The sequence below is a fragment of the Rhipicephalus sanguineus genome, chromosome 4 (genome assembly GCF_013339695.2).
Source record: "Rhipicephalus sanguineus isolate Rsan-2018 chromosome 4, BIME_Rsan_1.4, whole genome shotgun sequence".
NCBI lineage: Eukaryota > Metazoa > Arthropoda > Arachnida > Ixodida > Ixodidae > Rhipicephalus > Rhipicephalus sanguineus.
Genome location: NC_051179.1, coordinates 94920681 through 94944969, shown reverse-complemented (window position 1 = coordinate 94944969; position 24289 = coordinate 94920681). Strand labels below are relative to the sequence as shown.

The window sequence follows — 24289 nt, the reverse complement described above, 5'->3', positions numbered from 1 at the left end:
GCCGAGAGCAGGGGGGGACGCAGCGCACGGCCCTTTCGAAATTAACGTGCTCGCGGTTCGTGCGGCAATGAGCACAGGAAACGGACAAACTGCGCTCAATGATATTTTTTCCGCCCTAAATATTTTATGGAGAAGCCTGCACACCAAGACACACCAGGATTATGTGAAATTGAAAATGAACCCTGCTGCACAGAAGGCTGCCGCGCGCGTTATTGAAAACTGCGCGAGCACCGTGAAAACGGTGTATTCCGAAGTGAACTATGGAAATCCTGGAAACATCGCCGTTTCCTTTGATGGAACTTGGCTGTCCAGAAGCCACTCATCCCATATTTGTGTAGGGACCGTGATGGAACTATTCACGGGTCATGTGCTCGACTTCGTCGTTTTATCGAGCTTCTGTTTGGGCTGCCAGCTAGGGCCGAAGGAGGACAGCCCAAGGTATGCCGAGTGGCTAGCTGGCCACATTTGCCAAAAGAATACCTCCAGTAAGCCAGGACAAATGGAGGTGGAAGCAGCACGAATTTTATTTGGCCGCTCATTGGAGAGACATGGGCTCCACTACACAACCATGTTGTGTGATGGAGACAGCCGGGCCTTCAACAGTCTGCAGGAGGCACAGGTATATGGCTTCGTGCCAATAGAAAAAGAGGACTGTGTCAACCATGTGCATAAGCGCATGGGCACAGCTCTTCGAAACCTCATGCAAAAACAAAAAGCCGAAGGAAAGCCAAGCCTTGGTGTCAAGGGCAAACTGACAGGCAAGCTGGTCCCGAAGCTCACTTTATAAGTGAAAGCTCGTTAATTCGCACCTCATTAGTTCGAACTTTCGGGTTAATTCGAACTGACGGTCATGGTCCGGTCGCGATACATAGGCGTCTATGGGTAAACCAACTCATTAGTTCATGCGCGCATCGGCTTCTCTAACGATAATTCGAACTGCGCGCCGCCGTGTGGTGGTATTTCGTACTGGCGCTGCAAGCTTTCTTGGTGTAACAATAGATGGCGCGAGCGCTCAGCGTAGTGCCCGGATGTGTGGTGTGGCCGGCGTGGCGTCCCCGCGTGATTCGCGCACTTTCTTCGCATCGTGTGGTGCTCCGTGTCGGACGTACCCTGCAGCCTCCCTGTCGAGTTAGTGCTGCAGACGTTTGTTCGTTCAACTTCGTTCCGCTGCCGGCACACTCGGTCGCTAGGCCTTGGGTTCGTCAGAGCTGAGAAGTCGTTCTGTGCCGTGTCGTGGATTTTGGAAGTGGTGGTCAGCGTGGGTGGTGTCGTCTTCGGCTGTTGGGCCTAGCCGGCCTAGCGTCACCGCAGTTCGCCATGACTTCTCGCGGCAGAGGACACAGTGCCAAAACATTTAAAGAGAAAGTGGAAATCCTTCGTGAAGTAGATGCTGGCAGGACAAGCAAACTAGAGATCGCGCAAGAAAACATGGGATCCCTAAAAGCACTCTCTCAACTTACATCAAGAATAAGAGAACGATTGAGGAGGCTTACGCGACTGATGCCTTCACCAGCAGTCGCAAGAGACTTCGCTTGGCGAAGCACCCGGAATTGGAGCGCGCGGTGCTTATGTGGATCAAAGAAATGAGAAGCGAGAACATCCCGCTGAGCGGCCCGATCGTTATGGCGAAGGCAGCGGACTTCGCGCTTCGCCTGAACATCGATGATTTCAAAGCTTCAGAGGGCTGGCTCCATCGTTTCCGGGAGAGGCACGAGATCGTGTTCCGCACCGTGTCTGGCGAAGGCAAAGAGGTGGATGGTGACACATGCGCGAATTGGCGAAGCAATGTTTGGAAAGGGTACCTTAACGCCTATTCGCCGCGTGATATTTTCAATGCGGACGAAACCGTACTATTTTATAAGTTGCTGCCGAGCAAAACCCTGACTTACAAAGGTGACAACTGTGCTGGCGGGAAGAGAAGCAAAGAGCGCGTTACCGTCTTGGTTGCAGCAAATATGACCGGGACGGAAAAACTTCCCCTCCTCATCATAGGGAAGGCCCTGAAGCCTCGTTGCTTCAAAAATATCCGTACACTGCCGGCGGAATACACAGCCAACAGCAAGGCGTGGATGACGCGGGAGATATTCAAACAGTGGCTAATCAAGCTCGACCGCAGGTTTGAATTGGCCAACAGACGGGTGCTTCTGATTGTGGACAATTGCTCGGCGCACGCGGTTGATGTGGAACTAAAGGCGATCAAGCTCGCATTTCTGCCGCCGAACACAACAGCGGCCCTGCAACCAATGGACCAGGGCGTCATTAAGAACCTGAAGTGCTTCTACAGGCGTCACATGCTCGAGCGTTTGGTGTTGTGCGCCAGTATGAAAGACTACAATGTGACGCTGCTCACGGCCATGCATATGTTGGTGCGTGCCTGGAATCTGGTGACGGCAACAACAGTCGCCAACTGCTTCCGCCACAGTGGCTTCTGCGCACCCGACGAAAGCCCAGGCACAGAATGCGAGGCCGAGGTCATCCCTGCCGGACTGCGTGATGCGCTGGACAATGTCAGCTTCGACGAATAACAGTGCAGTGGTCTGCGGCACTATCACCGACGATGACATTATCGCGCAGGTGACTGGCGGAGAAGAGCCCGTCGTCGAAGCAGATAAGAGCGATGAACAGGAAGAGGCGCCGACGCGGCCCTCAGCTTCACAACTATTGGAGGCAATGGGTGTCGCGCGCCTCTTTTTTAGCTTCGAGGAGGGCAAAGAGGATGCTTTCCGACACATTCACGCTTTGGAGAACAAAGCCATGGCCATCGCATTTAAAGAAAAGAAACAGAAAGTTATAACGGATTATTTTCGCCAATAAATATTTCGGTTGATTTCTAGCAACCAGACCTCAATTCACGCTGTTTCTTTCAATTAATTTCGTTAGTTCGAATTCGGTTTAATTCGAACTCGTTGAGCGTCCCCGTGAAATTCGAATTAATGAGCTTTTACTTGCGGCCATGCATAATGCTGTCTGGGCAACCTTTTATCACGTAGCATCTACTGACGCAAGCCCTCAGCACTCTCATTGCCCAACTGGTGAAGAGTCATGGTGCAAGTACAACAGGGCTGTTGCCAAGCAGGAGACTCCTCCGAAGCATCGCTACAACCAGCTGGAGTATGTGGTTGATGCCTTGCGGCCTGTTTACACGCGCCTCTCTGACAAGAAATTGCTGGAGCATTGTCAGCGAGGCAAAACACGGAACCCAAACGAGAGCCTGCACTCCGTCATCTGGTCGCTCGTGTCCAAGAACAAACACGCGTCGCTTTTCATTGTTGAAGCTGTTGTGGCTGAAGCCGTCGCAAGGTTCAACGCTGGCAAAGGGAGACCAGATGCCGCCATATTGAAGGAGCTGCACCTGCAGCAGAGTGTTGTGGCCGCCGAAAAATGCTCAGAAAAGGACAGTCGCCGACTTGTGGCATCAGAGAAGAAGCATGAGCATGCTGAAAACTTCAAGCATGCCATGAAAAGAAAGCGCACCAAGGAGAATGATGATGACTACATTCCTGGTGGCTTCTAACATGGTTAATACACCGATTCCCACCTTTTCTTGCTGAATATAAATGGTCAGCATGTTCCAAAACTTCTTTTCTCGTTTTCTCAAAACAACATTTTTCATCACACCCTAAGCCATTGCCCACAGTATCTTTTGATGTAGCAGTGAGATTGTGATAATTCTTGTAACGTTTGAAAGCTTATACATTGATTAGTGCAAGAAAACCAAAAAAATGTGACATTTTTATTTTGAACAGTGGTTTAATTAGCAACAAAGTTAAGCAACAGTTTCAGATTTCTGATGAGTACACTTGTTAAGGCCATAACTCTGGTACCAATGAAGCTAAAAATAAAATTGTGGTTTTGTTGCACTCCCTGGCCTTTAGAGAATGCTGTCATATCAAATTTGTAACAATATTTTATGAGGAAGATGTCAAAAGGCTGGGCAGAATGCAAGTTTATGTAACAGTCAATATTTAAAAAATCTAAAAGTGATAACAAAAACTAATTGCATATTTGTTTTTAGCTGTTAAAAATACATATTTTATTAAAATTCCAGCTGGAAATACTGAAAATTAAAGAAGAAATTTTTGGACCAGTGTCTCCCCTTATTAACTGTTCTTGAATAGGTTGTAATGCATGAGATTGCATTTGTAGCGCGTGATCTGTTTGTTTAGTTCCCGTTGTGTTAGCACCATCTGAGTTATATTGTGAAATTGTAACTAGTACCAGCCGAGTGTGCATGTTTGTGTGATGCTTGTACTGCCTTAACTGAGAAGATATTTTGTTTGTGTTATCAACTCTTGGCCCTGACTCGGTCTTTGGACCACAACCGGCGTTCGCTGGCGCACTAAAAGGACCAACTCTAAATTGTCCGCGCTTTCGTGGTGCATTTCGGGGGGCCGATACGTCAGCCCTTGGAATCTGCCCGGCGAATGCCCACCCGATTAACGGGATTAGTGACAATGCACATTGGCTGAGCTGACAACTGATGACATCGTCAACACCATTTGTTGTGATCAAGGAAACAGTGACAAATGCACATGTTGCTAGCATTACTGTATAAACTGGACTATAGGTCGAGTGGGAATATAGGTCAACCCCCTAAGTTTAGGTGAGAGAAAAAAACAAATACCCAAAATTGCCGAAATGCACCTATTTTCAAATTGGCACTGCTCACCCATCGTCACAGTCACTGGCAGCAAGCGCGCATGAACTTCCTGCACAAAGTCCGCGAGCGTATTTTCAAGCTGCGGATGAACCGCACTACGCCCACGAAACGACATTTTTCGCAGGCTGCACTTCTGCAGCTTGCCTTTTGTGCGCTCTCCAATAACGCACGCTTTTTTCTAAAACGCCGAAGTGCTGCTGAGCGGCCGTGTTGCCGTTCAGTTTGGCGAACTCAACATTTAGTATAAATGTAGCTGAGAACTGCCTCTTCGTGCTGCTACTCACCTTCAATGAATGAAAAAAAAAAAGAATCCTAAAAAAAAGTCAAATGCGAAAAAAAAGTCAAATGCGACGTCAATCAGAGTGCAAAACTCGGAACAGATCAGAAGCACAGCATGAACACACAAAGGAAACAGCAAGACGGAAAAAGAAAAGATATGCCTGCTATCAGATTTGGATATGGATACGACTGTATGTGGCTTTTGACATACATGCATGCCACGTGGTGCCAGACGACTCACTATCGGCTAAACGCCCCTGTATAAAACTATGGGTGACTTTAGCTCGTTGTTTTAAAGGGCCCCAAACCACCCAGAGGTCGAAATTTAATTGTGGCGTGACAATTGTGCACGAGTCTACGATGAACACACAGCCGTGAGAATTTTTCGAAACGGTGCCGTAATAGTGGAGTTACAGGCGTTTCATGATTGAAACACAGCGATCGCTCATTTCACTCTTTCCTTCGCTACTCTCCACTCGTCTGCTGGTCTCCTCTCTCAAAGCCTCTTTGCCCTCCTCGCCTAGTGTCCCTCCCAATCTCACGTGACATACCGTCATCGCTGACGCGCTCTTCGAAACAGCGGGCACTCCCGGTTGCCGCGACTCTATGAACTTCGTGCTTCTCGGCTAACCGCTGTTGTTGCCGTGCCGGCCCGTGCTCGTACAAATTGCGTCGGTATGGACCCTGTGTTGTTCGCACACCTTCAAAGGATCGCCAACATGATGGACCTGTACGGTGACACGTGTCGAGTCTTTTCGTTTTTCCAGTCGGCACTTTTGCAGCCAAGCACTGATGCATGAAAGTTATCGCAAAACTCTGTCGGATTCAGTCCGCGCAACTTATCAGACCGCAAGGCGTGACTGTGCTGGTGCGCTAGCGATTTGGCAGTTGCGTTACGGGCCGCAGTTGCCGATTCGCAAGCATGCACACGCGGACGACACGACGAAGAACAGCAAGGAGCGCCAGCAGCGTGTATTCAAAACATATCCCCTAGGATGGCTGGGGCCCATGCTGCGCCGCTATTGGCTGGAGGTGGTCACGTGATCTATGCACGCTTCTGGTATTTTTTGTTTGTTTTCAAGCAATATGGCGGCGCCCATGTTCCAATTGGTTTTTTGCTGCCGAGCTGAAACCGTGCCACCCGTAGAGATGACGCCAAAATGTTTGGGCTTTTCACTGACAAGCGTCATATGCAGCTGTGCGGATCGTTTTACGATGGACGAAGTGGTGATCAACATTAATCCAGGAGTGTGTACACGGCATCGCCCCATTGGCGTGCTTTATAATGAGATCGTGTGTTATTTCTGGCGGGGCTGTCCCTCATTTGCCAGTGGATACCTTCCCATGTGGGTATTGCTGAGAATGTAGATGCCGATCACCTAGCTTCAAGTTGTGCCCACCGCGAATGTGACTGCCAAGAAATCTCATGCGTGCGGGCAGCTGCTTGCAGACTAACCGGAAGTCGTAGGTTCTTGTTCAACCAATCGCAGCATCGCCTGCATAATGCGTCACAGATTCAACATCCTCACGTCACACACGTCACTAGGCACACCGGAAGGGCCTGGAGAGGAGAATAAATTGTTTCTTGGAATTTGTGGCGCACCCGCGGCTTGTAGCGCTGCCACGTGTGGTATCGTTGATCGTGACGGCATTCTGCACACGATGCATGTGTTTACTTGAAATGTTTGAAAAAATCTGAGGTGGTTTAGGGGCCCTTTAAAGAAAATATCTCGACTTATAGTATTCCGGTTTATACGGTATATAACTTTATAGTAATCCTTGTTATTGTGTTACGTACTCCACACCACTCTGTAATACCTTTGCGCTTGAGGTTATGTGAAATAAATAAATAAATAAATAAAATAAAGGACACTGAGAACAAGGTCGATGCTGAAACAGCATGCGCAAACCAACGCAAGGAATAGGTATCTAACACCGATATTTTGGAGTGCATAAGAAAGATGTGCACTTCATTGGCAGGCGTAGCAGTGACACCACAGCAGTGCACAAGAATGCGAACAACTTCAAAAAGTTCATATTGCAGCAGTTCGGCTGCACCCACCAGGCAAAGATCACGGACTTCTTTAAATAAATATGCAGTCATTGCAGAATACTACTTCCTTGTTTTTTCTTTTTTTTGCACGTGCCAGAGAATAACACATTTGCAGAGGTGTACCCAGCAAAGGTAGGCATCTCCATTTGTTGCATTTATGATTTTCAGGGCAAATTTTCAATTTATGCACTATAAAGACTTTTTAAATCAATGAGAATTTTTGGCGGCCTCTGTAGAGATTCGTTGTATCAATATTCGACTGCAGCAGCCTAGACCAGCGGCACGCTGGGTTGTGCACCGCTTGTTGCCCGTTGACACAAGACATTTTCTTCACTTTTGCCTGGGGTCGACAGCGTTGGCATTTCAACGGTATCACGGCAATGTGGACGAGCCAAACAAGAAGAAAAAGAACATTGTACTGGAACAGAACGCAGCTATCATAAAGGCTCTCATGCCATGCGCGAAGTCAAGCGATGCTACTGGCATAGTTCCCCTTTTTTTGTTGTTGCATTCATAAAATATCAGTGCTGCACTACGTAGATCCATACCACTAACGCCGACCGCAACAGTGTCGTCTTCTTTGCGCAATTAAAGTTCGACACCTTATTGGCACATATTGCAGTAAGAGGCAATAATGGGTGTAACAAAATAATTGACATAATGAAGTAACTTTGGCGATCCCGTCAGCTTTGTCACCATCAGATAACGAGGTCTATCTGTACAACAAGGCGGTTAAGTTGCACCACCAAAACGCGTCAGCTTTCATCAGCACTTTCTGGGTCCTCCCCACTGTCCATAACAATATGGCTTTCCTTGCTCTTCTCGCCCAGTTTCACACTTGAGAATTCCACCACGTCGGCAATCTCATCCGACGCAGTTCCTCCATTTCGGACGAGTAGGAAGAGCTGCGCGAGACAAACCGTGTGCAGCGACGACCGAAAGTCCACGTGGCTGAGCCCACCAACAGTTGGACAAATGGTCTCGAGTAGTTTCAGCAGTGGGGCAGATGTTCCTCTGCCAAGGAGCACGCAGTTAAACTTCCTCTCAACCAACAAAATCTCGTGCAAGCTTAATGCCGCTGCTGTCGAAACGCCCAATCCGACTTTAGCCATCCTCAATTCTCCCTCCTCCTGCATATGGGAAGCAAGCGATATGCGTGTGAACGTGTCCTTGAATTCGCGGAGGAACGCTGTCACATCCTTGCGCTGTTCACGTTTCGTGTCCGGTGCCACAGACGCCATCGCAGAGCGCCAGCGGCCGATCTGCTCGACGAACCAAGCAGTCGTCTCCGCTTCCTTCGGAAGAAGCTCGACCGCACGCAGGCAACGCAACCCCGTCACTGTGCCCCGGTTCAAGACCGCATCAGATACGCTCGAGTCTTTTCGCGTGTACTCGGGGCTTAGGCAATCTAATTCAACGGCACGCACAAATCCTAAATTGTCGGAATTGTTTTTCGTGAGGAGTGACCTAATGTGGCCGAAACACACTCTATCTGTGGGAAGACCGTGCTTCTCAACCACATCCCTAGGAAGAAGCAAGGTCTCATTCTCAATGAAAGCATCTACGATGCTCTTCGTGACATACGTTACGTCGGCGAGGACCATCAGTCGCCGGTCGTCGGACTGCTCCGTGGCGCACGGGTGACGCGTCGAGAATGCGGGTTGTCTCAGGGGGCGGGTGGAGACACCACACAGCTTCCACAGGGAGAGGCTGCAGGCGCTCAGGTCCGTCACGAGGGCATCGACAGTCAGGCCGAGGGTTTCACACTTTTCGATCACTTGGAAGAGGGTGTCTTTCAACGCACTGCAAAGCGCTGAAAGAAAAGAAAAAATGAAGGGATGCTTACAAGAGCCAAACCACGATATTGATGAACTCCGGATGAATTCTCACGAGCTGGAATTTTTCAGCTGTCACCTATGTATGCAACTGTTCCTTTTTTTTTTTTCCTTTTGCCACCATCCGAACTGCCACTGCCACAGCTGATACAGACCAAGATACTGTGATCTAAGCAGCACGACGCCATATCCGCCATGCAACGGGTTCTCCAAATGCTCACCTGTGGAGGTGAAGGAGGCCGACTCGGGAAGCAGGTGATATCCCAAAGTCTGCTTCCAGCATGAAGCCAGCCCTGCCACGGTGAAAACGAGTGCATTCTCAGACGACTGACCGCCCGTCCCACCCAGGGTCGGGTCAGCACCTGGTGGAACTGCCACCCTGTCCAGTGAGAGGGTGACGTGCCTGTCCTCTGGTCGCATGGTGGATATTTTGTGCTCTAGCGCAGGCAGCAGACCGTCTAACACCCCTGCAGGCAAAGATGACTTTGCTATAAATTTCTGCCTCAATCGGCATCCCGACGACACAGAAAAGAATACTGTGTGCATCGTGTTCTACACATACAAGCAAAGTGCAGATTAATTTCATTCATATGTTGAACACAAGAGCGTGTGGCAGTGCTTCACACAATGCCAGTGCACCTACTGCAGCCACACAATGAACCTAACCTGTGCAGCTTCAGTGACACCTGAAGGCGACCATTTGTGTCGTCTGTGCCATCTGGTACATTTTTCAGACACTCTAAGCCTGCGTTAACCGTCGATACAACTCCGCTATCAATGAAGTATTGCTACGGTTGAGAAGGCAGTCTTCGACTGTTATACTGTATGTTGAAGGGCCCCTGACATCAAAATTTCAATCTCAAGATGTTTGCGTTCTTCCATTCTCCTGCTTATATAAGTTACCTCTGACCATAGGCGTGCGCATGAGGGGGAGAAGGGGCAGGGGGGGGGCAAACCCTTAATTATCTGAAGGGGGGCGCCAATTCTGCCCCGTACCTTTACTCAGTCGGACCTTTTATGCCATTCTTTAATGCGCCGGATTGTGGCTACGCATGCTTTTTGACAACAATGACGACTGAGGACCCTTGATGGTGAATTGAAAGGACAGTTTGCCTCCGACCTTTACCCTCAGAAAGGCGGGACCTATGGCAGGCCGTTCTGAGAAGCACGCCATTGCTTCGTTTTTATTTTTGCATACATAATGGAGCTTGCTCTTTTTTTCGGACTCTACAAAATAGGGGAGGGGGGTCTGCGGTGAGACTTGGCCCCCTCTGATGGAGAGCCCTGCGCACGCCTATGCCTCTGAACGAGCATTAGTGACGAAAGTAGCCTATTTTGAACATATGAACATATGAACAGTGAACATACAGTAATACCTCGTTAACTCGAACTCGCATATCTCGAAAAATCGGCTAAGTCGAAATTTTCCATGGTACCGAACGATTTCCCATAGGTGCAATGTATTTATTACCCTTTATCTCGAAGTATTTCCGTGCCCACTTTCGGTTATCTCGAAATCTCAAGTGAGAGTGAAACAAAAATTTCGCCGCCGAACCGTTTCACAAAATGCTAGCGGCAAAATGTCTACGTTTCACAAGCTTCGCGCGAGGCTGCCGTGCTTTCGACGAAGTGGACACTGTTCTCGGAAGTGAAGTCGAAACCTAGCAGCATAACAACTTTGTCAAGCAACCCTGTGTCACGTCATGTGACGCCACAGACATGCACAGAGGTAGCATGGGTCGCACACGCTGTTTTGTTTACCGTCAGAGATGCGATTTCAGCATTTTATTTACGCAAGACACGTCGCTGGGATTTTCTCTTCGGCCGTGCGATGTGGGGAGGATAACGCCACCAAAGCAAAGCAAGTCACTGATGCTGCAAAGAAAGTTAGCCTTAATCAAAGAAGCGGATTCGAGGCTCGAAGTTTCGGACGTCAAAACGGCGCTGATTGTGTGGTTGCACCGTGCGAGAGGAGCCCCTTCCAGTCACAACATTGACAGAGAAGGCAGATTCTCTGGACTTTGTGGTGGGCTACACTGATCTCGCCTGCAGCATCGGCTGGTTTGACCATTTATGTGAAACAACTTGGCGTCATGCACGGCGATCGCGGCAGTGTCGATGCAGCTACTCAAGGAGTGACGACACCAGCCGAGACAAGAAATATGTTTCGCTTGATGCGAAATAAAGTTGAGTGCAGCGGTGCGGACGATCGCCACATGCGATGTGTTAAGCAACCCGAGAAAGCTTTGCTAGGTGCAAGTGTTACTGCAAGGCAGTGCCGAAAATACAAAGGCAGTGCCGAAAAACACAGCTGGTTGACAGCTCTGGTATGTCATTATTTTTCTTTAAATTCTTTACAAAGAGCCAGTTAGGCCCTCCTGTTAAGAAACTGGTCAGTAGTAATGACGTTTTTAGATAGAACTGGACTGCTCAATAGAATTTGCGCAACTTTGCTTATCTCGAAAATCTGCCTAACTCGAAATTTTTTTTGGTTTTTACTACTTCGAGATAATGAGGTATTATTGTATTTTGATGTGGCTTTAACAGAAGCGAGAGTACCATTCTGAGTTTGCAGCAGCTCGCGACCTTGCCATCAATATGACATCTTTAGTGGCTGTTTGGCCTCCCCAAGACATTCCACCTCTTACGAGGACATCGTTGACGTCACAGACAAGATTGCGAGGTGCATGCAACACCACCTAGAGAAACTGGCATGGGAACTCCCCGTGAAAAAGACAGTGCCTTCCAATGAAATTGGCACACGGTGAGGGCCTTGACCTCTCCCCTCCATCACTTCGTTGTTAGGTTGCTCTCCCAGTGGTTCTGGCTGCTTACACCTGTATGCATCGGTCGGCAAACTCACTGATGAATCGACTCACTCAGGCTCACTCAGACTTGGATCAGGCCATGAGTCCGAGTCTGAGTGAATGCGGAGTAATATTTTGGCAAGTTTGAGTCCGAGTGAGTCCAGTAGAAGAAAAGTTTAGTGAGTGAGTCCGAGTGAGCCCTAACCACAAAATATATTTCGTTAGCGAGTCCGAGTGAGTTCCACCTTTAGTTGCCGACTTAGGGTCCTATCTACTCATCTTCAGCATTAATATCAGCCTCATATCGGCTTACGTTTATGCTCAAGCCTATTCACACATATCTGAGCACACTAGCATTCACGCGCCACTTCATTATTTATTGATCAGAGGCGCGAGTTCGGGGAAGGGGTGCCATAACCTCCTTCCGCAAACTCTTTCATGGGAAGTTCTTGATAAAAATATCTCATGCGAGTCAGTAAAGACATAAAAATCAGTAAGGACATAAAAATGTCCTAACTGGATTGATATATAATAATGATGATATATGATGATAACACTCGTATTTAAGGTAGAGGATCAAACGGTGTATCGTAGAGCACCGATTATGTGTGATATTGGCGTTAAAGAGGATCAACACCATGATCGAAAAAGCTAATCTTACACCAATGGACTCATGAGTCAACTCACTCAGAATCAGATGAAGCCGCGAGTCTGAGTCTGAGTGAGTACGGCTGAGTAATATGTTGCGAGTTTGAGTCTGAGTTAGTCCAGTTGAGAAAATGTTTAGTGAACAAGTCCGAGTAAGTCCGGTTGAGGAAAATTTTGATGAGTCTAAGTTCGAGTGAGCCCTCAGAGCAAAATATATTTCTTGAATGAGTCTGAGTAAGCTCCAATTTCTTTTGCTGACCTATGCCTGTATGGGGAACATTTTTCAGAGGGGGCATGCTCTTTACAGTGACATGGGGGCTGTGTCCCGTGTCGTTTTATGGTAGGTGTCCTGTGGTAGACAAAAATTTTGGCAGGATAACGTGCCTGGTGTGCCGCACCCTGGCCAATACCACAGAACCCACATTGCTTCATTCCTTCCCATACGCGGGGCCGCAACTGAAAAAAGCACGCTTTCTGCGTCACCAGAATATGAGCACACGTGATCACATGGTGCTACAGCACAGTGGGGCGCTACTTTATTAGGATTTCGGCGTGCATCTCGAAGTGATGCCCTTAATTTATCATAATTATTTGTCCTAGCATTAATTACATGTTAGAAGATTTGCAATTCAACATCATGACTGTCACACACAGACCTACTAATTCAAACATAAAGTCACAAATAAAAATTCAGCTGTCAGGAGGGGTTTTCCCTCCTGAAGCGCAACAAGGTGTTTTGAAACCACTAAACATCTCCATCACGTGAAAGCTGTTGGGCCCCTATTATCTCCAGCAGTTACAAAAATTGCCAAATCCCAGTACACAAAGGACGAACAGTTCACGTGTGTCAATGTATATGCTTTGTCTTTGGGTGGGGAATCTGCTGGCCACCTACGTGTGATGCCTGCCTTAGCAGTCAAGAACATATGGTCGTGCAAGGGAAGTCTGATTCACTGAAATGGAAGCCTGGAGCATTAAAACTGCGGCAAACAACACCAAGCCCTGCCGCTAGGTGCCACTTCACGTGTAATCACATACTTTAAGCATGGACGAGCCTGTGCATGTGTTCTGTGCACCACAATGCTTTAGTGGAGTGGCTATGGCCTTCCACTGCTAAACAAAAGGTTGCAGGTTCAATTCCCCGCTGCAGTGCCATTGTCACAACGCGAGCAATTACAAAAACACTCATGCACCGAGCGTGGCAACTTTAAATATTCCCTAGTGGTCAAAATTCATTTGGAACCTATCACTATAGCATCCTTCCCATCACAAGTGTTGATTCGGGATTATAAATTCGGTGTTGCATGCGTTGTAAGCAGTGTTGCTCCCTGTGACCAGACAGGCACACAACAGCATTCAAGTGGTAGAAATCGAAGTATGCATCGTTGTTCTTGAAAAGAAACAATTGCGGCCCATGCAAACATCCATTTCCAGTTAATCTGAGAGTCCGAAATAGCAAGACAAGTTCTGCCACAACTGTCCTCGTTCATCTGTTTCATTTTTCTTTTCTGTTTGATAACATTATCCTGCGGATGTTATCTGTTTGATAACATTATCCTGCGGATGTTATCTGTTTGATAACATTATCCTGCGGATGTTATCTGTTTGATAACATTATCCTGCGGATGTTATCTGTTTGATAACATTATCCTGCGGATGTTATCTGTTTGATAAGATTATCCTGCGGATGTTATCTGTTTGATAACATTATCCTGCGGATGTTATCTGTTTGATAACATTATCCTGTGAATGTTATCTGTTTGATAACATTATCCTGCGGATGTTATCTGTTTGATAACATTATCCTGTGGATGTTATCTGTTTGATAAGATTATCCTGCGGATGTTATCTGTTTGATAACATTATCCTGCGGCCACTACAACACATCACTGTGGCCTTACAACCACCCTTATTTTTTTCTTCCATACCGGGTCCAAAAGGCAGTGCCTCAACGCAGTGCCGCAGCTGCAGTTCGGTAGGAAATCCCAGGCACATCTCGCGCACGACTGCGTAGCCTCGCTGGCCAGCTGCAAAACGAATCTGCAGGGCCTTGCATGTCAGCGCATCGGCCTGAAAGGAGGAGCTGCTTCTCTCGGCTGGTTTCGCTGCGTCGACAGCCTCTGCTGCCTCGGATTCAGAGAGGCGTTCCGCTTCCTCCTCGTCTTCATCATCGTCCTCTGCGCAAGTGTGAAAAAGACAATGTGGGGAACAAATGTGCTACATGGAACGAAAAGCAGCCAGGCTCAAACGAGTGCACGAAGCGAAGTGCTCGTCACCAACGTTCCAAACAAAGATAGCAGGAAAACATGCTTAACAAGTAGGTTGGTTTCTTGTGCGGAAGGTGTTAAAGAGAGCCCGAAAAGCTCTGGGCAGCGCAACTATTTCCACCACTGTGTACACCTAAAACCATACGTACAGAGTTTCATAGGATTTCGCTTTGTACAGTGTGGTCCTTTATGAAAGGGAACACACGAGTGCATGGCCTGCGCTCTACGGAGGCTGCTTACAGCACCTTCAAGCGAGAGAAAGTGCAAGCATGGCCTCTTTTGGCAACATCTATTGCAGAACAAAAAAAAACCAGGCATAGTTGATAGGCAAGCACCTGCATGACAACCCCCTCACCATTCTAGAAGATTGTGCAGGAATCCGGGCCTACACTGTGTTGTCTGCTGCTCTCAAGCAGTGCTTGGCATGCGCAAGCACACTGCAAACCATGCCTTAGAAACCAGCGACCCGGGGTTCTCAAGTACCTAAATCTAAGTACATCGTTGTTGTTGCAATCTCCCCCCCCGCCACAGAAATGTGGCCACCATGGCAACGAATTGAACCCGTCCTCAAGCTTAGCAGCACATCTTAGCCGCCAAGCTACCATGGCGGGTTGCTGTCGCATATCTATGTCAAAAAAGAGACAGAAGTCATCCATTATAGTACTGTATCTGTGATACAGCTCACAGTATTATTTTATCTTAAGATATGCTATGAATCTATGGGTATGTACCGTATTTTCTCGCATATAACTGCTGCTGCATATAACCCTATAACACACACCCCACTTTTTAAGCAAATTTTTCCATTTCTTGGTGCAGGTCATATGCGAGAAAATACATTTAGGGCAGAAAGTTGGGCTAGTTGGTATCTTGAATAATATGACATGTTTACTAACGAAAAAGACGTGGACAAGAATAAGGAATACAGAACAACGCTAGATTTCAACTACAGTACAAGGACCTCTAGTGGAAGTCTAGCATTGTCCTGTATTCCTTATTGTCGTCCACGTCTTTTTCGCTAGTAAACATGTCATATTATGCAAGAAAATACGCAGCTTCCCCTTCTACGAGCCTGGCCGCCTTGGTGATGCAGTCGTTGCGGCACTTGGCTGCTGGCTCAAAAGACGAGGTTTCAGTATCGGGTGCAGCGGTCGCATTTCGATGGAGGCAGAATGCTAGATGCCCTTGTACTGTGTGATGTCAGTACGTGTTAGAGGGTCCCAGTGTGTGTTAATGAGCCCTACACTGTGTCGTCTCTCAGCCTGAGTCACCTTGGCATGTTAAGCCCAATAAACCAATCTCTACGAGCCGCATTCTTGACCTAACATTGACTACAGAAGCCTACTCTATTCTGTCAGAAGACCGTTCACTGGGCACTACTGCAATCATTAATCCAATCAGGCACCGAAATGCACGGGAATGCTTCACTGACCATCCACAGAGCCCGATAGGGAGCACCCCTTGTTGGTTGCACTTGGTGCCTGCCTGTTCCGACGTCTTCTTTTCTTCCGATTCTTCTGACCTGCCAATGTTCCTGAACCGGGGATGGTCGGTACGGCATTGCATTTGAGCAGCTTGCGCCCGTCTGCTCTGTGCTGCTCAAACTGGTCCGGTTCGAAATGATCCTGCAGACAATGCATTCATTCGACAGTTTTACGAAGTCACATATGCAAGCAGTTGGCGAAACTATAACACTAGATTTGTTTGCAACCGCAGCCCATGACATAATGACATCTTCACCACTCCTTGAAAAAGAAGCCTACAAAAACACGTAACTAACACTATTGTCCAACGTCCTCATTTTAACACTAAAAAGAGGAACAGAAACAAAAATACAAGCGCTAAAATGACGATGTCGTCAAGGGCTCACTAACTCGTCCAGCAACACGTTCTGATTAACACTAATGTACTCGTATTCAGAAACTTGCTGAAGCTACTGAGGCACCATACCACAAGTGCTGGGCTGAGAACTGTTTGTTGTAACAAAGAAGAAAAAAAAAGAAACTGATTCAAGTTTCACCACAGCTCTGTTGACACAAAGAGCTCGGTCGTGAGGACACAGTATTTCAGGGATTGAACTAAATAGTGCCAGAAGCAAATTGAGTCTTGGATACATCTTTCAATAGATTTTGAATAATGAACAGTCACTTTCACATATAATGCAAGATGTTTATATACCGGTATTGTTGATGTTACTTTACATAGCACATTATGATGTAATGCTCTAGTTTGGGCTAGTTGGTGCATTCCTGAACACATGAATGGGCAGCGTAAAAAAACAAGGACTGAGAAAAGGAACAAACACAAAATGGCCGCCCTGTGTACGTCCCTTTCCACAGTCCTTGCTTTTTGCACTACCAATTAATGTGTTCAAGAATCTTATGAATCATTGTTTACTAAAAGCCCAATTGTAACATTAGCAACAAACAAGCAATTTCTTCACATACAGTAGCCCCTCGGAGACTGCAAAGCATTGCCGTAGTCTTGGTGGTGTCATCTGCTCAACAACGCAAGTTCCGATGCCACATGCCTATGCTCACAGGTATGAAAATTTTAATACTTCTTGCTCGCACACTGAAATCGCTTGGAAAACTTCGATCCCTAATGCTGACATTATGACAGCAGCCTAAATGTTGTACTGGAAGCTGTAAATGACCGACTCTGTCCCTTTTGGGCTTTTTAATATCCCTTAAATGTTACGTGCACTTTTGGCTTTCTGCACAAATACTTGCCATGTGCGAGCGAAATCATCCTTTCTCTTACAAATAAAAGTAAGTATAAGCTATTGAAGAGAAATCACAGAGGCTTTAAGAGCTAGGATGTAAACCACGGTCATTCTGAGCCTTCAATGCACAGGTCAACCTCAAATGCTGGTTTTTCTTCAACGTGACATTCCGAAACATCTACCACTATGTTTCTGATCACCGTCATCAGAAAGTTGTCGCAGCATGCCTCGATGCTTAATAAACTGCTTGTCAGAATAATCACACATTTGACTATTCTCATCAAATAGTGCAGGTAGCTTCATAAACATTGTAAAAGACAGTACCAAGGAGGGGTAATTGATCAAGGGCTTGTTTTTTTTTTTTTTTCTTATGTACAAGATAATGAAACCAACAGCACAACAAAAGTATACGGGCATTATTTGTAGTCTTTTAACTGTCATATGGTATTTATGATATAAATGCGAAGACATTAAAGTGGACAAAAAGAGAACTTGACGCTGTTATGCACCGAACCTGCAACCTTCGAATAATGCGTCTGATGCTCTACCGATTGAGCTACGGCAGCAGTCGGCCTCTCATCCACTATATTGGGCATTTCTGTGAATGTACGCCTGGTAGTGTTAGCAAACGCCACTCGTAGCCATCACAGTGAGTGTGGAACACTTTTTTGTCAGCTGGTGTCACCTAGCACGTGCTCTTTTTACAAGATGGCAGCTGCCTAATAATTCCTCACATACTACCTGAAGGCATCAAGTCTGTCGGATCGAGACCCTCGCTATGGATGAGCGAAAGAGGGGCATTGACCGAAGGCTCGTTTTATTTTGTTAGACACAACCTAATGAAACTTTCAGACAATGAAGCCGAAGGAAGTACAGTAGCTGGATTGGTAGAGCACAGGACGCATTATCCGAAGGTTGTAGGTTCGGTCCCTACCAGCGGCAAGGTGTCTTTCCGTCAACTTCAATTTCTTCACATTTATATCACAATTACCACATTAATGTTAGTAACTAATACCAGTGTCACAATGGGCGCTTTTGATCGCAATCTGGGCCAATCCGGATTAGGCTCGATCCGGTCAGGTGCTGCTACACGGTCCCCTTCAATGACGGTCAGGCCCAATGGCGATTTCGCTGACGTCTATGCCAAACTCAATCTGCATTATTTTGTACCATCCAGCAGCAACCATTGTTGATTGCAATCAAGAAATCCAATCTGGATTGGCCCTAATTGCAATAAAAAGTGTCCATGTGAAACTGGTGTAAGCTATACTGAAAGCCTGGAATGTATCCAGTGGGTCGAAGAAAGCCATTAATCACTGTTAAACTTGCCAATTTCATAAGACAGCACTACAAAGCAGTGTTGCACAGCTTTGGTACCCTCACCAAAATGTCCCGAAGTTTCATCTTAATGATAAACTGTAGCAAGGACTGTTATATACGTGTGGTAATAAAAAAACAAGAGACAGACAAGTGAAGAGCAAGATAAAGATGGGGCTACACATACTAGGCACGTTTCATGCACTTACGATTAATTAGCTGCTCTTGAAGTTACCAAATCTGCCACGAGAGGTATGCAATGTCAACATGACATCTCTACTTTACTGGCAACAGCAGTTCAATGTGTACTGCTACAATAAAAGCATGTGGCAGATACAAGCCAGAACAAAATGAATAACAGTCGTCAAACAACAGATTTACCAGCCATGCGCCTACACATGCTAGCAAGAATGCTTAGCAGAGTTTTACGGTTTCTCAATCTGTAACCTGACAACTGCATCGACACAGGCTAGCTTCGACTGCAACACGTGAGTGTCAGCGCAGCACGAAGTAATGGGATGAAGCAGCAACGCAGACAAGGCGCAGCAAATCAACTGAGAAATTAGAAAGTCAGAGGTAGAACATGCAATTGCACGATTTCTTTATCGAGCGCCACTAACTGAGCTACTTATGTAGCCAAACCTATTAAAACTTGAGCTCCTTAACAAAAAACCGGGCGCTGTAGACTTTGTAGACTTTAAATACTAGTGCTGCTCTGGAAAAGGGGAGCACCCGCAATTATGTTGTTTGTGGTGAGGCCAGAGTGAATTGTTTCACCTACTCGAGTTATCACACATCCCACATGATCTCACAGGCGTCTTAAACCTTCGCAATACCTCACAATATTCCGTGAGGACTGCCAGAACCTGCTCTACGTTAGTTACTAAGCACAAAAGAGTATCAAAATGTAGTAGACCGGGATAGCTTCCCTGCATGCAGTCTCCACCGCTTGTAAACAGCGAAGGACAAGCACAGGAATGCAACACTTTCGCAGCGGGGTATTCGTTTATCGCGGCCCTCGCTCGCAACACACTGCAATAACCACGGGCAGCAACAGCTCTAGTATTCGTGGAAAGATGAGCCGCAGTGAATGGAGGGCAACGCGTACGAAGTCCGACAAAAACGACCGCGTTTTTCTTTGTTCCTACGCTCGCGCCTCGGCGCTTTTACGGTGCTCAAGGGTATGACGCTACCTGTTGTTACTAGGAAACCTTCCGACGTCAGCCAAAAAGAGTGAAAGCTACCCAACTCTGCCGGCGAAGAAATGCGCCGCCAGCGCCGCTCAAAAAGTTGATACAATCAGTGCCTCCTCTATGCACTGATACAATGCATACAACGACGTTCAGACATGCATGCAACAACAGTGGCGCGTTGACAAACTCCAGCGACGTTAGCCAGTGGAACGAAAAATATAAACATGCAACAGTAAGCATTTAATGCAAAATATAGCTACGGCGCAATGCAGAGAGCGTCGCCGGAATGATAGGTCATGCCACAGGTGTTGCCGGCTCGGCTCTCTAGAGAAGCGTAGCAGGCCTGTCAAGGTGTCTCGGAAATCCCACCTCGCACAGCCGTGAGCCCGCCGTCGGCACGAATCCATCTCGGTTGATAATCGCCAGCCACACTTGGCGCCGGGCGGTGTCTTTCTCGCTCAAGGGGATGCGGAACAGCCGCTTGCCACGGAGCACGCTGTTGAAGCAACCGGCCGCGCAGCACGAAGCCGGCATTATGATTCGCCCACTTTTCCGCCGCTGCCTAGGGCAGATTCATTTGCCGCGACGAGTACTTCGACTCCAAGCGTGGAGACTTTAATTTTCCGCCATAGATTTCGTTCACATCACCGGCCAACGTAACGTCACATTGTCCGTGCCCTCCAAAATGGCGAATGTTTTGACGCGGTTTTGCATCACGTGACTTGTCTGTACTCTCCTCCACCATTGCATTCACAGGTGTGCGGCTGCTCGCGCAAGCGTGCAAAATTTTTCCCGCGTCGCTTTCAAAGAGTCGCGATAAATGTTGCACATAATCTGATATCACGAAGCATCTGCGCAGCGATCGGTATGCAATTGCGACGGATAGCATCGCAGTCCTTGAGCTCGATCGCTCGAAACGGCCGCGTTGCACGAAAAATTGCGCTATAATTTATTAGCATGTCAAAAAACTAAAATTAGCTACTCTGATTTTTAATTAACACTTTATGGTACATGCTTCAAGTGACCGATGGTTGTCATGGTGATCAGTTTGCAAGACATGTCCACTTGGCAATTGACATATGTTATATGTGTCATATTTTTCAAGCTTGGGTAAAAATGCGCTCTTTCGTTTTTGACAAACCACCGTATTGTGCACTGAAGCATGAAAGTAACTGGAACATCCATGTATTTCCTCGCGCACGAAGATTCACCGACAATTACGATACTGCCTAATGAGAATTCTGATCGCAGCTTCATGCTGGCGCAACACGCCAGTGTTTGAATTAAGAATTGACTATCCGCAGTTGTAGCGATGTAACATTCGTTACATATTACCACAGAAACTTGCAGCGCACGGGTGCTACGCACACCACTCTGTGCATTGCAGGCGTCGCGAACCAAGCGAAACGCCGACAGCCCCGTTATGACAAGCGAAGCCAGCCGCAGTGCACGTGTCAGCCCGGTATGCATGCGCACGAGCTCCGACTTAGGGGCCAGCGCTGGTGACGGAGGAAGAAAGCATGGTTAAACAGTGGCTCGTGATATCGACAGACTCCGCGTTTGCTCTCTTTCGTCCTCGCTTGCTCTATCGGTTACGCCGACGACGAGCTCTAATGTGAAATTGAATATCCCACTCCGATTCTGAAAATTCGTTCAAGGCGGATCGATATGCCTTGCAAGCCCATTGACGTGTCGACGACTAATTTATTCGAAACGAAAACAATTGTTATGCCACTGGCGATCACCTCAAAAAAAAAAAATGCAGCAGATCCAACGTATCCTATTATAGGCTGGAATCTGCATACTGCGAAGCTTCGTGGTTTGTTTGGCGAGACGAACGCTGCTTTTGCGTCGCTATCTATTGTTCTGTCTATAGTTTCATTTAGGTCCCATGTTATCAAGGCCTGTAATGCATTTTTGATCAAAATTAGCTTTATAGGGTTTCAAAGCGGCAAAGCTCTGGCTTTCTGAGCCATTGTTTACATAGCCTAGAGGTGAAGTTAGGAGTGTTGCCAACTCTAGCGAAATTTCCCTGCATCTAGGGGACAGACTGTCTTCAGGTGGAAAGGGAAATTTATGAACCACCTGCAGATCACCTCCGCAATGAAAGTAGTCCAGCTCATGCGTTCGGCAATGTTTTCGGAAGGCGCCAGGAGTCGCCGACCATCCGACTCATGACGCCAGTAAGGAGTGCGCGCCCATTGGAGCAGGCTTGTGCACATCCGCCTTTGAGGAGGAAATGCCGCGGAATTCGAAAGCTGTATCCGACTACAGTACGCTTTCACTCGTACATAGAACATACGACGCGCGTGGCGATGCTGTTTCCCTTGGAGTTCATGCGGAACCTCACGGCGACGGCAAAAGTGCGTCGAGAGTGTTCATACAATTGCCATATGAAATTGTATGTGCCGATACATCCCGGCCGTGAATTGTGGAAGGGGCTGCGTGGCATTGTGGGGGGGAGGTGCCGGAATATAATAATAATTTTTGGGTTCAGCGTACCAAAACTACGATACGATTATGAGGGATGTCGTACAGTGGAAGGCTCCGGAAGCTCCGACCTCTTCGGGTTCTTTAGCGTGCACCTAAATCTAAGTACATGGGCCTCAAGCATTTTCGACTCCATCGAAAATGCGGCCGCTGCTGCAGGGATTCGATCCCGCGACCTTCGCGTGAGCAGTCGAGCACCATAACCACTAGACCACCGCGGCGGGTGGAGGATGCGAGGATGGGGGGGAAGAAAGATCATCAGCGACTTGATATGCACCCGATAAGCGGTTCAAACCCCTTGAAAACTTTCTTAATTTTTTGTTTGTAAAAGCCATCCTTGTTAGTAAACAACACACACTCATGTAAGAGCACAATTAAAAGCGCCCTGATGTGTGGTAATAAATAATCATTAAAAATTCTACGGGGTCTCCTATAGGGGCCAACTCCGGCGATTTTTCGAGGTCGATGGATCTCAATGAAATTAGCTGGGTACGTTCCTTTTCACGTTTCCGTCATTTATGCCAAATTACAGGCTTGAGACATGCGCAGATTGTTTGCAAATGAATTTTAAAGATTGTCTGCAAGCGCCCTCCTGGCTTCCCACAATTATTGGCAACATTGCGTCTGTGACGTCAGTATTGGGAAGGCGGCGGAAGTGACGCAGCCGAGGGCACCGCTAACTTCGGCGCTTCGGCCGCTACAACGAGCGTCTGCTGTGCACAAGGCGACAGACAGCGTTGGTTTGGCCGGCGCTTCGCTCGTCGTCCCGGCTGTTAGAGTTTTCCATAGAGTTAATATACTGACTCTAGAGGAAAAGCTCCCCATAGGGCCCATGCATTGGAACCTATAACCTCATGGGTTCCGCCATAATGGAACAAAACGATCGTTGCCAGCGTTGCCAGACCCTGAGACGCTCGCTATATTTGACGGTGGTAATCAGTTTTAATCTACCAACCTAAGCCAGCTACGCGCTGTTCGGAGAACATCAGCTGTGTTTTGATGCGTGAAGCCGTGTGTTAGTGTACGGTTGTCTGTGCAGCTGGTCCGGTTGATAACAGTTAAAATTTCCACCTGTTTGTGCATGGTTTTTACTAGGCACTCCCTGCCAAAGTTTCTTCGTTCGCTGGCACAAAGGTCACTCGACAGATTCGCCGTAGGCCGTGGTTGCGCGCTGATTCGACTTGCAATGGCGAGACACCTGTATCCACGTTCTTTTTCAGCTAATTGCTGCCGTATTTCAGCGCAGAGAGCCGTAAAGCAGAAAAATGTCGATTGCAGCATGCAGCGGCGAATGTGAGTGAGACATCTCCCGAAAGCTTCAATCGAAACTAAAGTTACACGGCCCACGAAGCTTTATCGCCGTTAAAAAGTCTAAAAAAAATCGGTTGCGACTAATTCGTACATAACTTTCAGGGCTTGCCTCATCTCTTCTTTGCCGTCCGTCCTGGTTTGCACTGATGCACTGAAGTTTCCAGCTCGAAAGAAAAAAAAGGCTGTCACATGAAGTCGAGTGGTATGCGGCGACAGAAAATGCACACAACGGGACACTATGACAACTACGAGATACACGCGCAAACCGGCGCAATCAGCGGCAAGCACACACTCGCGTACTCGCGAGTGTTGATATGGTGGTGCCATCTAGTTAACCAGCCTGCAAACGCTCCTTTCCGCGCGCAGTAAATTGCATAAATAGCCGTCGTATTCTTTCGTAGAAGTATTCAAAATAAACACAAAACAATATCCACAAGTTTTTAATTGTGCAGATGCTTCTTTAGGATTGATATGTGATGGCAAGAATGACAACGTTCCAAGATGTCAGCGTTCTTGTGATTATAGGTCTCGCGGCCCAGCTTTTCCTCTAGAGTCAGTATATTAACTCTATGGAGTTTTCACACTCCGCGCCGGCGTGACCGGCATGCCTTGCACAACTTCCGGTTCGTTCGTAACAACGTCTACGTTATACGTAGACAGTACACTCGGTTGGGTTTCGGTTTCGGTGTTGCGCTTTTTTGCCT

At 47.4% G+C, this 24289-nt stretch overlaps 2 protein-coding genes across 3 annotated transcripts; one reads left to right on the top strand and one right to left on the bottom strand.

Moving 5' to 3' along the window:
• The first annotated feature begins 1955 nt into the window (after nucleotides 1–1955).
• LOC119391413 (tigger transposable element-derived protein 4-like) lies at nucleotides 1956–2525 on the top strand. The gene has a single exon (XM_037659096.1). The coding sequence runs from the start codon at nucleotides 1956–1958 to the stop codon at nucleotides 2523–2525; it is 570 nt and encodes a 189-aa protein (XP_037515024.1).
• Nucleotides 2526–6545: 4020 nt separating this feature from the next.
• On the bottom strand, nucleotides 6546–20458 carry LOC119390453 (uncharacterized). 2 transcript variants are annotated; one of them, XM_037658075.2, is made up of 5 exons: nucleotides 20154–20458; nucleotides 15982–16174; nucleotides 14211–14459; nucleotides 9049–9294; nucleotides 6546–8805 (listed from the first exon to the last, which is right to left on the bottom strand). In XM_037658075.2, the coding sequence occupies exons 1-5, from the start codon at nucleotides 20316–20318 to the stop codon at nucleotides 7748–7750; spliced, it is 1911 nt and encodes a 636-aa protein (XP_037514003.1). In that variant the 5' UTR covers nucleotides 20319–20458; the 3' UTR covers nucleotides 6546–7747. The 2 variants fall into 2 exon arrangements, with proteins under 2 accessions (XP_037514003.1, XP_037514005.1); XM_037658077.2 differs by lacking the exon at nucleotides 14211–14459.
• Between the last annotated feature and the right edge of the window lie 3831 nt (nucleotides 20459–24289).